The sequence below is a fragment of the Hemicordylus capensis genome, chromosome 1 (genome assembly GCF_027244095.1).
Source record: "Hemicordylus capensis ecotype Gifberg chromosome 1, rHemCap1.1.pri, whole genome shotgun sequence".
NCBI classification, from domain to species: domain Eukaryota; kingdom Metazoa; phylum Chordata; class Lepidosauria; order Squamata; family Cordylidae; genus Hemicordylus; species Hemicordylus capensis.
In genome coordinates, this window is record NC_069657.1 from 242,748,795 (window position 1) to 242,766,431 (window position 17,637).

At 44.4% G+C, this 17,637-nt stretch overlaps 1 protein-coding gene across 3 annotated transcripts in view; it reads right to left on the minus strand.

The window, feature by feature from the left end:
• The window catches only part of COL4A2 (collagen type IV alpha 2 chain), a 253,515-nt gene that overhangs the window by 14,249 nt on the left and 221,629 nt on the right, over positions 1 to 17,637 (minus strand). For all 3 annotated transcript variants that reach the window (XR_008313134.1, XM_053283866.1, XM_053283865.1), the window contains exons 39-45: positions 16,109 to 16,180; positions 15,818 to 15,943; positions 14,242 to 14,358; positions 4,812 to 4,973; positions 4,623 to 4,721; positions 4,146 to 4,292; positions 2,996 to 3,112 (exon numbers count right to left, since the gene is read on the minus strand). Coding sequence is in view for 2 of the 3 variants with exons in the window: in XM_053283866.1 (XP_053139841.1) it covers positions 2,996 to 3,112; positions 4,146 to 4,292; positions 4,623 to 4,721; positions 4,812 to 4,973; positions 14,242 to 14,358; positions 15,818 to 15,943; positions 16,109 to 16,180 (840 nt within the window). In the remaining variant the exon portion in view is untranslated. The remainder of the gene's footprint in view (positions 1 to 2,995; positions 3,113 to 4,145; positions 4,293 to 4,622; positions 4,722 to 4,811; positions 4,974 to 14,241; positions 14,359 to 15,817; positions 15,944 to 16,108; positions 16,181 to 17,637) is intronic.

Genomic DNA, 17,637 nt, shown 5'->3' on the forward strand with positions numbered 1-17,637 from the left:
GCAAGACTCATTATGGGAAGTTGGAACTTAGGAAGTGGCTTAGGTCTGCCTGTTCTGGATGGGGTTACACTCCCTTGGAAAAGGCAGGAATGTAGTCTGGGAGTACTTCTGGATCCAAACCTCTCCCTGATTTTTCAGTTTGAGGCAGGGCTTTCTATCAGGTTCGGCTGATACGCCAGCTGCATCCATTTCTGGTGATAAATGACTTTAAAACAGTGGTGCATATAACATCCAGGCTTGACTACTGTAATGCACTCTACGTTGGACTGCCTTTCTACATAGTCCAGAAACTGCAGCTGGCAGGTTGGTCTCCGGGGTTGCCTTCAGAGATGATCTCACACCCATTTAAAAAGAACTGCACTGGCTGCCAAGAGGTTTTCAGGCAAAATAAAAAGTGCTGGTTATTACCTATAAAGCCTTGAATGGCTTGGGTCCAAGGCATTTAAGAGAACACCTTCTTGATGAACCCCTCCGCCTATTAAGTTCATCTGGGGATATGCAGTTGCCACTGGCTTGGTTGGTGGCGACTTGAAACCGGGCCTTTTCTGGGGCTGCTCCAGGACTTTGGAATGCGCTTCCGAATGAAATTAGAGCCTCCTATTCTCTGGATGCTTTTAAGAAGGGCCTGAAAACATACCTGTTTAGTCAGGCTTTCAGTTTATAGTTTTAACGTTTAGGTTTTCGAGTTATCTGTATTTTAAACTATTAATTGTGTTAATGTTTTGATTGTTGCATGTTTAGATTGTGAACTGCCCAGGTACTTGCATATGGGGTGTTATAAAAATGTGCTAAATAAATAAAATAGTCACCGTTGTGGACTCTTTTTGTCCCAACATCACACTAAGAGCCACTTCCTTGGTTTGGCACATAATTATGTGACGTTCATCCCTGAGTTCACCATGGTGACTCTCTCCCTGCACAGAACCAGCTGGATGAGCTGCAATGGGCCCTTCCTGTGACCAGGCCTTCTCAGCTACCAAGAGTATCCTCAAGACTGGTCCCAGCCTAGGAAGCCCCAACTTTGAATGTCAGTTCATCCTATTCATGGATGCATCTGCTACAGGTTTAGGAGATGCTCCAGCATTCTGATACTTAGGTGGGATAAGAATTCTGATATTGACTGTAGTAGTGGGACGGAGCAGTCTTGGGCCTTGATCAAAGTTGCTGTTGCGAATGTTTTGCTGTCCTGCCCCCAAGGACAGGAATGATGCATCATCTACATCAGCCATACATTTAACAGGTATTTTTAATGAGTTATTAATATTTTAACTGCTTTTATTTTGTTGCCCTGTGCCATTCATATATATATATATGAATTGCAGCATGCTGAACAACAGTATTCCATGGTGGAGAAAGAAGCGCTGTGGCAGTTAATATAGAGGCCCTGCAATGATATGCCATTATATGAACAATCCCTTCACCCTAGTACAGCTCTTGGCATCGGATGCACCACATAAAGCAGCATGATAACAGGGTCCTAAGACTTTACTTCCCTTTAGGTTAACCATTTGTCATCAACAAGGGCAGGCCCATGGGAGCACTGACTACTACTTGAGATTAAAGGTAAGGTAAAGTGTGCCGTCAAGTCGATTTCAACTCCTGGTGCCCACAGAGCCCTGTGGTTTTCTTTGGTAGAATACAGGAGGGGTTTACCATTGCCGCCTCCTGCATGGTATGAGATGATGCCTTTCGGCATCTTCCTATATTGCTGCTGCCCGATATAGTAGCACCGGGGATTTGAACCGGCAACCTTCTGCTTGTTAGACAAGCATTTCCCCACTTAAGCCACTTAAGGTGACTCTAATTAACATTAAAATGGGTTAGTTCAAAGAGCTGAAATGCAAGTACCATATAGGGGTACTAAATTAGAATTATGCTCAGGCACTTGATCTCTTCTAATATTGATCTCTTCTATCTAATATCTAATATTGATCTCTTCTAATATGCAAGATTTGTCCACAATCTGACATAAAGTTTGGCCCAGGTATGAGAGGCGGTGGTGGCCAACCAATCGGGAGGCAGAGGTTGTGGGACGGCCTGGCTGTCCAAGATATGAAAGAGGCCTGGCCGCCGGAGGCAGGAGGCATCGGAAGCCGGGATGGGAGCGAAACTTTTCAGCCTGCCACTGCCGCCCCGGTAAGAAGGGCCTGGCTGTGGCAGGAGGGGGAGGGGGGCAAGAGAGAGTGGGGCCGGAGGGAGGGGGAAGGGGCAAGAGAGAGGGGCCGAAGGGAGGGGGAGGGGGCAAGAGAGAGTGGGGCAGGAGGGAGGGGGAGGGGAGCAAGAGAGAGTGGGGCAGGAGGGAGGGGGAGGGGGCAAGAGAGTGGGACAGGAGGGAGGGGGAGGGGGCAAGAGAGTGGGACAGGAGGGAGGAGGAGGGGGCAAAAGAGGGTGGGGGAGGGGGCTAGAGAGAGGGGCAAAAGAGGGTGGGGGAGGGGGCTAGAGAGAGGGGCAGGAGGGTGGGGGAGGGGGCAAGAGAGTGGGGCAGGAGTGGGGGAACAGCAGGCCCCCAAAAAGCACACAGATGCTCTGTGAGGGTTGGCTAGTATATATTGTTTGTTTAAAAATATCCTACCAATGGACTCAGAAGAGGATAAAAACAAGTTATGCTACATATCCACTTACATATTTTAGCAGAAACAAACTATGCACCCCACACCAAAGGTATTTATCTAGTTCAAAGGATTATTTTAATAAAATAAACTATGCAGTTCTAACAGTGAACCAAGCCACAAATGTTAGGGCAGGTTTTGACATAGCCACTCACCTGGTCACTTGTGGCAGGTAAGAAATGCCTTAGGCAACAGAAGGAAATCCTGTAATCTGACTCCAAGGTCAATAAAGCCACATACAAAAGCTGGATTGAAAGGGAGGCTATTCTACTTTCCCAGCACTTGTCACACTACTTCCTGGAAGTTCACTCACACTGGGAAAAACACAATTCTTGAGTTCTGGCCTTTAGTAGGAAAAGGGAAAGAATGTCAGGAGCGTGACTTACCTTCAAAGCCGCCTGGGCCCTGCAGTCCTGCTCTCCCCTGATCACCTCGAAAACCCGAAGAGGCTGATATTCCCCCTCTTCCTTGCAGTCCTTGTTTACCTGCTGGGCCTCTAAAACCTTAAAAAAAATAGAGTTAAACAGAATAATAATCCATGCCATGTCACAGCAAAGTTATCATGCAAATGGGTGAAATAAAGTCCATCATTCTCTTCGTATACAAGAAGTGCTCATATACATCATGGATAATAATGCATGATGTGTTTAATGACAAAGCTGCAAGCAAAATCCCAGGACTGCTTTGCATGTGACTGCCTCAAAGGCAGGATGCCTCTGAGTTCCAGTTGCAGGGGAGTAACAGCAGGAGAGAGGGCATGCCCTCAACTCCTGCCTGTGGCTCCCAGCGGCATCTGGTGGGCTACTGTGCGAAACAGGATGCTGGACGAGATGGGCTTCCTTGGGCCTGACCCAGCAGGGCTGTTCTTATGTTAACATAACATGTACCAGGCCTATCTTTTATTGCTTTTAGGGGAGAATGAACTGCATCATATTCAGGCCATTCTGTCACCAACAGAAGGAAGCAGTGTAGCCAAATGTCAGAGTATCAGTCACGACAGATTCAAGAACAGCAAATTCTGAATTAAAATGCGATTACAGCAGACATCATTTATATTAGGACATTCATGCGGCTTTGTAGTTGTAGCTGAACAGGATCGGAAGGCAATAGGAATGCTCAGGTATAACTTTGCTTGGGGTGTGTGTGTGTGTGTGTGTGTGTGTTTTGACAGGGCTAGGAAAGAAGGTCTCTTCTGAAGAGAGAAGAAATGAATGTGGTCATGTCAGGAAATGAATGTGGTCTTGCATTATAATTTTACATACAATTTCGTTTGTGCAAAACGTATTATTGTAAAGTTGACAATTCATGTAGAATTTTTAATTTGGATCCAAAAGTCCATCTGTTACATCTCTACCAGCCCTTAAAAAAAAGGGTGGTGGTGGTGGTGAGAGGGGCTGCAAAGATGACAAATTCAGTTGCACCATTTCAATGTGCATGCAAAGAAAATGTGGTGTGAGAACAGCCTAGGTGGTGAAAAATAAATAAATAAATAGCCATTGAACCTACAACAGCCATCTTCACAGAATCATTTCCTACCTGGATCTCCTGGGGCACCTGGGGGACCCGTTTCACCCCAACTGCCTTGAGGCCCTCTGCTCCCATGCGCACCTGGTGTCCCTTGCATAGCAACTAGTTTAGGTGGGAGGGGAGGCAGTCCAGGGGAACCTGGAGGTCCCGTAATTCCTAAAAGTTAAACATCCATTAGTAAAACAAAACAAATTTTGCAGAAATAGGATTTCATGTGTACTGGGCAGTCTGTTAGTTGGAAATTATTTTTAGTAATGCAAATGGACTACCCTTGAAAATAAATTGGATCAATCTGAGTGTTCCAAAATGAAAAGAAAATCAATGATAGATTGAAATAGGAGTGAGACTCCAGCTCCAAATTTCAAATAGATTTGAAGGGTCAGTTAGAGGTCAGTTATGAACTATATGCCACAGTTTTTGAAGCGATAGATGGCTATTTTATAAATGTTGAATCAACCAGGATAGCATAAGCATGTATGTACTCACCAGTAAGCCCTCTGTCTCCTTTGGGTCCAACAGGACCAAAGTCACCAGGAACTCCCACTAAGCCAACAAATCCCATGAGTCCTTGTTCACCTTTGTATCCTTCAAGACAAAACAATGGCACGTGTATGGTATTGCATGCCTGCATAGACAGCCTAAATCAGTAGTTCTCCGTAGTAGGTGTTGCCATACCTTTTGTACCAGGCAACCCGGGTATTCCAGGGCTTCCATCTGGGCCAGGATCTCCTCTAATTCCCTTTAGGCCATCTTCTCCAATTACACCTACATTTCCCACTTCTCCTTTGGTTCCAGGTGGAGCATTTATACCTGGTCTCCCTGGAGGTCCTTGGTAGCCTATAAGATTTACACATAAGCTTAGATCTCATATTAAACAAGAAGTCCTGGTAAGAGCTAATCTGTCTACTTTCCTTTCACTATAAACTTGATTGATAATTTTCAACGTTTTCAACATTCACACTTCCACCACCTTGAATATGAGTGGATGACATTATCACAAACTGCAGTATGCCATTGAGATTTCTCTGTGTCCCTACAACTGCACTAAATTTGGTCCAGATTGGTTCCCACTTGTGCCTCAAATATTCATGTGTCTGCCATCTTGAAGCAGGATAGATTACATCATCACCACTGAGGTGTCCCTATAGCTGAAATTTTTTTGGTTCAAATCATTTAGATGGTTCACAAGTCAGCCCACTTGTGCCTGAAACGTTCACACATCTGCCATCTTGAATTGGGGTGGATGGCATCATCACAAACTATGCAGTTGTGTGGGACACCTCATTGAGGTGTACCTATTTGTGAGCTGTCCCTACAATAGTACCAAATTTGGTTCAAATTCGTCCAGGCATTGCAAAGTTGATAGGGACACACACACACCCCTGGATGATCTCATAAGTTTATTTTCCTGAAGGAAAGTAGGCTAAAAATAAAGCGCACAGTATTTTTGTGGGCTTGTCTTCTCACAAGCCGTTTATTGCAGATGAGGGCAGAACTGAATTAAAGATGCATCATACCTACAGCTTTTGTGTTTGTAAGTAAAAAGAAGCGTTATTGTGAAATTTCATTCTTGTCGTAAAGGAAAGAGAAGTACACATCACTATTCCAATCACATTCCCTCAATATAGTTTTCCATGTGGCAGTATCTTCTGTATAAAGAGTCTCTGAAATGGCCTTTTAGAAACCAGTTAGCAAAGATCCTTTAATTTTCCATCATGATAAGGTGATCTTCTAGACTGATCCAATATTTCCACCTAAGACCAGCAGTTCCTTTCACAGGTGTCAGGTCTGTTTTATTTATTTTCTGCAGTTATAAACCAGTTTTTGCTGGTGGCCCCAAAGTGCCATAGAGCATGAGAGACATAAAGATATTTAATTTTTTTTGAAACAATTAATGCTTATCTTTACTCTGTCCATCTTATGCAACAACAGTGACATGCCTAGATGTACAGATAGCTCTACATGTCCACACCAACTGTAGAACTCATATACCGTGTTTCCCTGAAAGTGAGACCTACCCTGAAAATAAGACCTAGCAGTAATTTCTGATGTACCGCTAATTGCCCTAGTGCATTTTGGGGGGCTAAAATTAATATAAGACACTGTCTTATTTTGTAAGTTGGAGATCTTCCAGTTGGAGAACGCTCTGCTCAGTGCAGACATCTACTAAAGCATTTGTGACAGATGGCTGTCCAGCCTCTGCCCAGTCTTGAAAATCTCCAGGGAAGGAGAGTCCACCACTGCATGAGGCAGACTGTTCCACTGTCAAACAGCTTTTACAGCTAGGAGACTCTTCCTAATGTCTAGCCCCGATCAGCTTCCTTCCCACTATAACCCATTGCTTCTAATCCTGCCCGCAGGAGCAACAAAAATCAGGCCCACTATCCTTTTATGGCCAGGTTTGCATGACACAGAAAATGACGAATTGGCAGTTCCTGGATTGCACCAGCAAGCCTGACTTCTGGTGCTGGGACAGCTATACTGGCATTGGGCATGTCATCCAAATCTGCCAAAGTCAGCATATTTTGCCAGATTTTCTGTTTGAACCCAACATCTGTAACTGACTTCAAATCTGGCGAAAGATCTTTGGTTTGGAACTGCAAATTGGACAGTATATGCCAAGGTTGGCAGGTTTGGATGCCCTGGCAATTTCAACTTAGCCATCCCAGTCAGGCTTGCTTTGGGAACTGCTGGTTTGGCATTTTCCGTGTCATGCAAACCCAGCCTATGTGACAGCTCTTTAGATATTTGAAGACAACTATTTTATTTTTATTTTTATTTTTTTTACATTTATATCCCGCTCTTCCTCCAAGGAACCCATACTACATACTTGAGTTTCTCTTTCACAACAACCCTGTGAAGTAGGTTAGGCTGAGAGAGAAGTGACTGGCCCAGAGTCACCCAGCTAGTTTCATGGCTGAATGGGGATTTGAACTCGGGGCTCCCCGGTCCTAGTCCAGCACTCTAACCACTACACCACGCTGGCTCTCAATGGAGACTATTGTATCTCCCCCTAGTCTTCTCCAGGCTGAAAATACCTAGCTCCTTAAACTGTCCCTCATACAACTTGGTTTCCAGAACTCTCACTATCTTTGCTGCCCTCCTCTAAACCCATCCCAGTTCATCAGCGTTGTTGGAGATGGAGTTCCAGTGCATCAAACTTTTGCACCAACTATCCTAATGACCACTAGGGGCACTGGGAGTAGAGACGGTGAGTAAGGGTCTCCTTAACTGTTCTACCTGTCCCTACTCTATGACCCCTGAACTGACTCTTCCGCACTTCCTGTGCTGAGTCACAATCCTTCCTTTCCTCCAAGAGAGAAGATGGAAACATCTCTCTCTCTCCTTACCTATTCATTATGTAGTCCTTTAGATTAGGATTAGGTCTTTCCTATCCAAGTGTACTTAACCAATAAATACTTAGTATTTAGTTCTACAAGAATCACCATGTGTTTTCTCTAAATAGCTGCAATAACTAAACCATCCTCTGCTACCCGCTCTGTAACTGGAGTGTGTGCTCTCTTCCTTAGTGCTCTGCTGTTTACCTACTGGGGTTATAATTAACAACCCACAACAATCATCCTGCTTAAAATGCGGGACCCAGAAGTGGACACCGTATTCCAAGTGAGGTCTGATGAGTGCAGAATAGAGTGGAATGATTACTTCACACTATGCTTCCATTGCTGCAGCCTAAGATTGCATTCACTTTTTAAGCAGCTGCTTGTTTTCAGGGTCATGCTCTAATAGAAGTTATTTGCAAAGTGTCATTTGGTCCTCTGTCCACCCAGGGGTGTAGCTATAACTGAGTGGATGGGTTCAAAGAACCGGGGGCCCCAGCTCCTGAGGGCCCCCCAGCTCCACCCCTATCTATTTTCTTCATTATCTCCCTCACTCTGAGGGGCCACCAGAGAGAGGGGTGAACACGATCCCCCTCTCCCCTAGCTACTCCCCTGCATTTGTCATTAAAAAACTGGCATTGTCCCTCTGCTGATGCTAGCTTCAGTACATCCTGGACCTACATAAATCTTCCACCTGGGATAGAACCACTTTTGAACATTCCCATGTATCTTGTCTCTCTCATCAACAGAGAATGAAAGGTTGGACTTGCCATTAAGTTTTCTTTTGGGTGAGTAATTTACTCCCACTGTTCTGGAGAGTAAATGCTTTCAACATGTAACAACCCCACCCCCCGCATTGTTCTATTTTCTAACTTCTTCCAATTATTCTCTCTTTGGAGATTGATCCACTGTATTTTTTAAGTCAACAGTTGGAAATTTTTAATTTTCAGGCTTAGGTCAGTTACAAGAAAAAAGCCCCAGCTCTGCTTTAGAAGTAGGAGGAGCTTCATCCCAATATACACTGCTAACACTAAAAATATTATTTTAAACAATGGATCTTACAACTATATTACAACCTATACAACATTTTAAAAGGGAACAACAGTATGGACAAATATAATAAGTAAATAGTTATTAATATTATAACATTGGTACAACTAGCAGCATTTGCCCTTGGAAAGTCTTTAAGAATCAAGGCTGCACCTCATACAAATGCATGCAAAATATCTGGGATCCTAGAATGTACTGTTTTAAATTGTAGTGCTCTCAAGAGAAGCATGTTAAAATCAACCATGATAAGAAAGAGATTCATTCCTATGTTAACCCTGGACTTACAGCTAAATGTCAGATTCAGAAACACCATATAGTACAGTCCTTCTAGGTAGGACTGTACCACTTCAGTATGTAAATGGCAGATTCCATGAAACTAGTAGGTCGGAAAGTTCTGATTAGCTTACTAACTTCCGGATTTGCAGGAAGTTTGATCTTCAAACTATGGTTTGTGCTTGCTCTCCAAGCCAGTGCAAATCTGAACTGGAAAGTTTCAGTTTGGTACAAATCAAGAATCAATTAGAACATCCAATGGAGAAGAGTGTGTGTGAACTCAAGATGTAGAGACAGTTTGCATGTAATCCAAGTGTGTGTGTGTGTGTGTGTGTGTGTGACAAGAAAGTGGAAGTTTAGGACCATTATTGTAAGTAATAATAATACATAATAATAAACTTTATTTGTTAGCTGCCCCATAGCAAATTGTTCTCTGGGCAGCTCACAGCAGAGTATTAAAAAACACATGACACATTAAACTATAACAGACAAAAAAAAGTGAAAATAAAATACAAAGTACAAAACAAAGCAGCTTAAAAACTCATTTTAAAAATAGTTGAAAATCAGATCAAATCTGAAAACCTGGATTTAAAAGGCCAGGGTGAACAAAAAGGTCTTTACCTGACGCCTAAAAGAACAAAGTGATGAAGCCAGGTGAGCCTCACTGGGGAGGCTATTCCATAAATATGGTGCAACCACTGAAAAGGCCCTCTCCCTTGTAGCCATCCTCTTCACCTTGTCTGGCAGGGGCACCCGGGGGGGGGTGTCTTCTGAAGATGTTCTTAAGGTTTGGGCAGGGACATATGGTACTTACAATAAATATTTATATTACCTTGTAAATCTCACAGATTAAGTTCAAAATTACAGCATCTATGTGAGCGTGTGTGCATACACACACACACACACACACACACACACACACACACACAAAGGAAGTATAGGGGTTATTTTACAAGGTCAATTTCCAAGGGTGTGTCGGTCCCTTCCTCTCTGTACAACTATATTAGCTGCATAGCTTGCCAAAGATGAAGGGTTTGGTTTTACATACCAGATATGACCTCTGTTGAGCAAGCTTACTATCAAATGTAAATGCTGGGTGTGCATATGGTTGATTACACAGGATATATAGCCAGGGGGGTTGCATCCCAGTAAAGGTGAATTCTATGAACTGCAGAATTCTATGAACTGCAGCTTCACTGCAGTTGAGGAGAGCTGGTCTTGAGGTAGCAAGCATGACTTGTCCCCTTAGCTAAGCAGGGTCCACCCTGGCTGTATATGAATGGGAGACTAGAAGTGTGAGCACTGTAAAGTTATTCCCCTTGGGGGATGGAGCCACTCTGGGAAGAGCAGAAGGTTCCAAGTTCCCTCCATGGCAGCATCTCCAAGATAGGGCTGAGAGAGATTCTTGCCTGCAACCTTGGAGAAGCCGCTGCCAGTCTTTGTAGACAACACTGAGCTAGATTGACCAATGGTCTGACTCAGTATATGGCAGCTTCCTATGTTCCTAAGGTGCTGAAAATCTAAAGAAGCTTGTTAAAGCAAAGCCTTTGTTGATGTACTGACAAAATCTTATATAAGTACCTGAATTTAAATACAAGTTTGAAATAGAAGAGATGATGTACAGGCTTGCCAGTTTTGAGGTTGTTACTTTGTCTCAGAAACCATTAAGTAATGGTTAAAGTAGTGAATACGAAACCACTGAAGCTATTGTGTCTATTTACTTCTCCCCACGTTTCCACTTGGGCGCAGTACCGAAGTTAGTGTTAGAAACCCAAATCAGGATTTAATTTGGTGGTGGCAGTGTAATAAATAAAGGGTTTAAAACAAATCAAAGGTTGACAAACATATTGTTTAATTTAACATCTGTATATTTTAAACACTAATCTCCTAGTTCCAACTGCAGGTCTCAACAAGGACATGAACCAAAATTATAAGTGATTACTCTTGATGTATATTTATTTATTTTATTTTATTTATTTTTACATTTTTATACCGCCTTTCATCAAAAGAAAACCCCAAGGCAGTTTACAAAAATTAAAACATACAATAAAAGCAGTAAAAACATCAAGCTAAAAAACATACATAAAAACAAGACAGCAGATAAAAAACACACAAGAACAGCAGTAAAAAACGATTATGTAAAAGCCTGGGTAAAAAGCCAAGTCTTTAAAAGCTTTCTAAAAGCTGTGATGGAGTCCGAGGAACGAATGGCCACCGGGAGAGCATTCCAGAGTCTAGGAGCAGCAACAGAGAAGGCCCTGTCCCGAGTGCATGACAGCCGGGCCTCCCTCATTGTCGGCACCCGGAGCAGGGCCCCCTCAGATGTCCTAGTCAAGCAGGCAGCAACCCTTGGGAGCAGGTGGTCCCTCAAATACCCCGGGCCCAAACCATTTAGGGCTTTAAAGGTCAAAACCAGCACCTTGAATTGGACCCGGAAACAAACCGGCAGCCAGTGCAGCTCTTTCAAAATGGGGGTGATATGTTCCCAATGGGCAGCTCCGGACAAAACCCTCGCTGCCGTGTTTTGCACTAGCTGCAGTTTCCGGATATTCTTCAAGGGCAGCCCCACGTAGAGCGCGTTACAGTAATCCAGCCGCGACGTGACTAAGGCATGGGTAACCGTGGCCAGATCTGCCTTCTCGAGAAAGGGACGCAGCTGGCGCACCAGCCGAAGCCGTGCAAAGGTACCCCTGGCCACCGCCTCCACCTGAGCTTCCAAAAGCAGAGCCGGGTCCAGTAGTACCCCCAAGCTGCGTACTTGCTCCTTCAAGGGGAGTGCAACCCCATCCAGAACCGGTAAAATCTCCTCATCCCGATTGGCTCTCCTACTGACCAACAGTACCTCCGTCTTATCCGGATTCAATTTCAGTTTATTAGCCCACATCCAACCCATCACGGCCTCCAGCCCCCGATTCAGGACATCCACCGCCTCCCTAGGATCAGATGACAAGGAGAGACAGAGCTGAGTGTCATCCGCATATTGCTGACAACTCAGTCCAAAACCCCGGATGACCTCTCCCAGCGGCTTCATGTAGATGTTAAACAGCATGGGGGACAAGACCGAACCCTGCGGGACCCCACAGGCCAACGGCCACGGGGCCGAGCAGTAGTCCCCCAGCACCACCTTCTGGACCCTCCCCTCAAGAAAGGACTGGAACCACTGCAACGCAGTGCCTCCGATCCCCATACTCGAGAGGCGGCCCAGAAGGATACCATGGTCGATGGTATCGAAGGCCGCCGAGAGGTCCAGCAGAACCAACAGGGACGCACTCCCCCTGTCTAGTTCCCGGCATAGGTCATCCACTAGAGCGACCATATATCCTATTCAAAGGCCACAAAACCTCCCAGTTTTAAGAATTAAGGCTATCTTTAAACCTCCCCAGACCAGAATTAAGGCTATCTCAAACTCTCAAGCTTCACAAAGTTGGGAAATTGGAACCGAAGACTGATGCCTTAACAGATGTGCCAATGATCAGTAATGATGGTTGTGAAACGTCACAAATTGTGTTTTCTTACAACTTGCCCTCCGTGCACTCACATTTTTCCTTGGTCTTTGAGGCCCAAATCAAGATGATGAAGAGGGCCAGAAGAGGGCCTCCTCCCAATTATTGTGCCTGTCCTGAATGCTAACAATGTAAACAAAGTCATGGGTTAACTCATAAGAGAATTCCTCTAGCGATACAGATGCGTCATAAGGCATGACAGGGGCAGGACAACATGGGGCATCTTTGCTGTTGCCAGGCACTCCATCCTCCCCATCTTGATTTGGGCCTCAAAGACCAAAGAAAAGCGTGAATGCATGGAGGGCAAGTTGTAAATGAGCAAAATTTGTTATACTGCACAAGTGTTAGCGAGGTAGGACAGAGTAATGTTTCTGTAGAAATGCAGTCTGAGAGCTGAGCCACGAGGCTGTTCTCACAAACTGCCCGTGAGCTCCTCCAGGATACATGTGCACCCCAGTGGCAAACCTGCCTACGGGGCCAGGTAAGGGCGTGCGTGCACACTTAACTCAGGCTAACTGCTTGTGTGTGAGTGCTGGCTGCTTCCAGCTGGCATTGGCACAGGAGTGGGCTCCTGGCCAAGTGGCCATTGCCGGGGGATCCCCACAATGCACCACACACCCGCACCATGCATTGTGGGATTTCCTGTACCCCAACACCTGCACGCCCAGCAATGTCTTGGTAATCGTCTGTGAGGAAGGTAAGGTTATTCCTCCCTACCAGCTTTCCCAAATGATCGTGTGAATGGGCCCAGCATTTTGTTGTTGAGCAGCCAAGTGCATAGGAAGGAGGTGTGATTTTGTCTGCTCTCTCCTCCCACCAACAATACTTTTTAGCAGCATTCTGGCTGAGCTCCGAGACAGTATTTTTTTAGGCACACTCTCTGGTCTGTCCTGCTAACACTGCACAGAATGTGAGCCAGTCTGTTTTTATTCTTCCAATGATTTCTAAAGCTCCAATTAATGCTAAATTCTCTTCTGCAAACTTAGGCAAGTTAGCCTTTGTAATACAAGAACCCACCACTTCCTTTATATGCCTCTCAGAGAGAGAGATATTGAAGCGCTTCTCACGACAAGGAGAAATCGGGTTGAGGGAGCCTAGCACCATTTCTCCTGGTCGTCTGCTGCCACAGGAGCCGTGTGGCTTCCAGCAGCAAACCACCTAAAGTCCCCTTCCCCTTATATGAGGTTAGCAGAGCTAGCGCTTGGTTGATCGTTTGGTTGATCATGTGCTGCCGTGCCACGGCTCCGCGCCGTGGCAACACACGAGGAGACCCCCACCAGGAGGCTGCAAGCAGCCTCCCGGCCTCGAGGGTCTCTCCAGGATGCCCCACGCACTCGGCATCCTGGGACTTCCGGGGGCCACGTGGCCCCCAATTCCTCCGTGATGGAGCATGGAGCCAGCAGTCATGTGGGCAGCCAATCCAGCTGCCCCAGGGCTGCCCTTTGATCATCTGCCGGGAGAGCAGGCTAAGCCCGCTCTCCTCGCAGACCTGACAGAAGCTCTTCTTTCGGATCGTGAGAAGAGCTTCGGTGTGTGTGTGTGTGTGTATATATAATTTTATTTATGTTTATCTTTATCTATCTATCTAATCTATCTATCTGATCTATCTCTCTCTCACACCCTTCAAAGATATATATACCACTAATCATTTAATTTCTTCATCTGGTGAAGACGGTGTTCTGTTCTGACAATGAACAAGTGGCATTATCCTATAGGCTTGCCTCATACATTCTATTTTATTAGATTTTTATCCCACTCAATCTCAGTGATGCCATGTGTGTTAAAATAAACAATTTGATAAATCTCAAAGTAAAAATTAGACAATTAATTCCATCTCCTTTCCCAGATACTACCACCAACTAGTTTTGTTCATAGCAGCAATAATGGTTAATCGTCACTGGAAGATTTCAGCACCTACTGATGTAGCTAGGATTGTATTACCTGGCACTCCATCCAAACCTCGCAACCCCCTGTCACCAGGTGTTCCAGATATGTTGGACACTCCAGGAAGGCCTGGCATCCCATCAGGCCCATTATCCCCAGCTGGGCCTCGCAGTCCTGCCAGTCAGAAAGAAAGGAATTACTTTAGGGAAAGGAGGCACAGGAAGATGGATGTTAAATATTTTCAGAAAAGCTAAGTATCTAATGTTTGCTTTAATGACACAGTTTTTGGAGCTAAGCTAACTCAAAGCATATAGTTTCTCTGCTACTTGCTATAACTGCAGCAAGTTAGACAGTAGTACAGATCTTAAAAAATATGTTAACAGGAAACTCTTAAAAATATTATAACTAATTATAAAAGTTATTTGCAATTCATATACTGCATTTGGAAAGCTCAGTGGGCCAACTTCGGGCCTGAAGCTCCAGCCAGCTGACACCCTTCTGTGCCTCAGTTCCAGACCATGTCCTCCGAACTGTCCAATCCAGCAGGTGAGGCCCGCCCAAAGAAGTTGGCATCCATGGAGATGGTTGCCTGATCTGGAGAGGCTAGATTGCACCACAATTTGGAAGCCAGAATGGATTCAATCTTCCAGTCCAGGGGGAGGCAGAGGTCTGGCAACACTAACACTTGCAGAGGAGTTTGGGGCACAATCCTGTTGAGGAAAGGCAACAGAAGAGACACTGCAAAGCATGGGGGTGAAGTCTCACCCTGTTAACGAAGCTCAGGCACAAGACCATTAGGACCACCAACTGTGCCAGAGTCATGAAGTCAGCTGATCCCAAGCCCTGAAACAGATGTGCTAACAAGGGAGGGCAGCTGGTCTTGTGTTAGCCAGCATGAATTTCCCCTTGATTAACCAAGGTCTTCCTTAGTTTGCATTTGGATGGGTGACTACATGTGAACGCTGTAAGATATTCATTCCCCTTAGAGGATGGTGCCATAGCTCAGTGGTAGAGCATCTGTAGGCTTCCATTCAGAATTCCACGGGTTCAGTCCCTGGCATCTCCAGATAGGGCTGGGAGGGACTCCTGCCTGAAATCTTGGAGAACCATCGTCAGTCAAGGCAGAGTCCCCCACCCTTGCCAGGTCCCCGAGGGCTGCCTGAAGCCAGGTTGAGGATTGTGTGTTTGTTGGGGTGGTAGTGGTGGCAAATCTATGTTATAAGGACAATGCCTAACTTGTCCTTATAATTTCAATGGGACTACTAATTTCCCGCAGTATGTCAGCTGCTGTGATTTGGATGACGTGACTTTGGAGGTGAGTGAAAGGCTATCCTACTGTGAAGCAGGGGTTGATCTAGGGTTGTCCATATACATTGTTCTGGGCTACTTGACTCATTCAGACTTCTGTTCACAAGAGCAGACATGCATACCTCTTTTACACTACAGCCCTTATTATGGGAGTGCTTCCATACAAGAACACTATCATTTGGTAAGTGGCTTCTGGCCAAGTATACCTGTCACCATTGAAGCTTTCCAGATGATGCACAAAATATGGTTGCAGTGGCAACAAACATTTAATTGGGAGAAGATAATGCATGGTGCTATGTATAAAGTTACTGAGCAGCATACTGACCTGGATCTCCTCTTTCTCCTTTCTGACCAGGAGCGCCTATATTGCCTTCAATAGGGCTTGGCTCTCCTGCTGTACCTTTGTCACCCCAGATACCTGGGAAACCGGGTGAACCAGAGACATCTGCACCTGTTATGCAAAATATGAGATGGACTGGGATATCTTAGAACATCATTTTTCTAGATCTTAAATGGTATGTCTTGGTAACTTTAATTATCCCACATACAGTGAGGAAGGCTGCCAGCTCTTATAAGGCAGTCTATCTCAGTAATAGTCAACATAATCTGAACATACCTGGCGATCCTTGCAAGCCCTTGGTACCCGGCAAACCATCTAATCCAGGGATTCCTCCAGTGCCAGTGGCACCTGCCAAAAATACCAGACATGCTGTATTATTCAAAGATGTAATGAGCAAGTCCTGCAGATTTCTTAAGAGGAATTAAGTACCTACCTACCTACCTACCTACCTACCTACCTACATTTCTCTAAGGCATACCCGTTGCTAATCCCATGTGTGGCAGCTCTCGCGAGAGTTCACGAGCAAGCTGCCGGCAGGGGGAGAGGAAAGCGGCAGCACCAGTGGACAAGCTTGCGGGTGAGGGGAAAAAGAAAATGGCAGTGGGGGAGAAGAAAAAGGAGGGTGGGGGAAGAAAATGGCGGCGGGTGGGCGATTGTGGGGGAAAAAGAAAATGGTGGCAACAGACGGGGAATGAAAACAATGGTGATGGCAGTGGGGCTGAGAACAGAGGGAAAACCAAGAGGGAGGGGGACAACTAGAGGTGCAGATGCTCTGCGTCCGGCCCAGCTCGTTTGATTTGAAACCATGTACGAAAAGGAAGCAGCAATGAACATTTGTAAGTGGAGAGCAATTTGCTTAGAATTGGTGGCCATATCAGAAAGAAATTGCCGATATTCTGCATACTATATTTGCACACCATTGTTACATATCTGATAATATTCATGAGCTTATGAACCACACTGCTGCCATGGTATAGTTCTCTGGTGCTAGAAGTAAAATATCTGGAGGGTTTTAAACACTTAATTGATATCTAAATTTGTACTCAAATTTTGGATCAATAAAAATATTTGACCTCCATATTTAAAATCTAAAATTGGACCTCAAAATTTTAAACTTTAGTTATTTTCATTTTTTTGGTAAAACAAATTTTATTTACAATATTACTAAAATATATATCCTATCTATCCATCTATCTATCTGTCTATCTATCTGTCCTATCTAAATTGTCTGTAATTACTATTACCTGTATTTACATAATTTTGCTGTATATGTATGCAATTTATCAGATAGTTAAAGTTATACAAGATAAAACTATCCCAACATATTAGAAAGCTACCTTCTATCTGAAGTGGAGTAAAGGCATACAAATCTATCAGTTTGTATAGGAATGTATTTCCATCTCTAATCTGCACATAATTTACTGCATATTCAAAAACCTTCTTTCCCCAGTCTTTTCTTTGTGGTATCATTTTCAGCCTCCACTGTTTACCATAACACATTTGTGCTGTTATCATATGGAATATTAATTCTTTCAATTCTGCGGGAACATTTTTGACATTTAACAGAAACAATTGATATTATTTCTTCTGTTATTTCCTGTCTAATTTCTAAACACTATTTTCTCGACACACAATATTCCCAACACACAAGAAAAAATTTCCCCTACTAAATACACATTTCCAACATTTTTCATCCAGACTAGAATTAATGTTATGAAGTTTTATGGGAGCCATATATCTTCTGACCATCATCTGTATACTGAAAGCAGCAGGAAACAATTTAAATCTTCCAAGGCATTCTATTG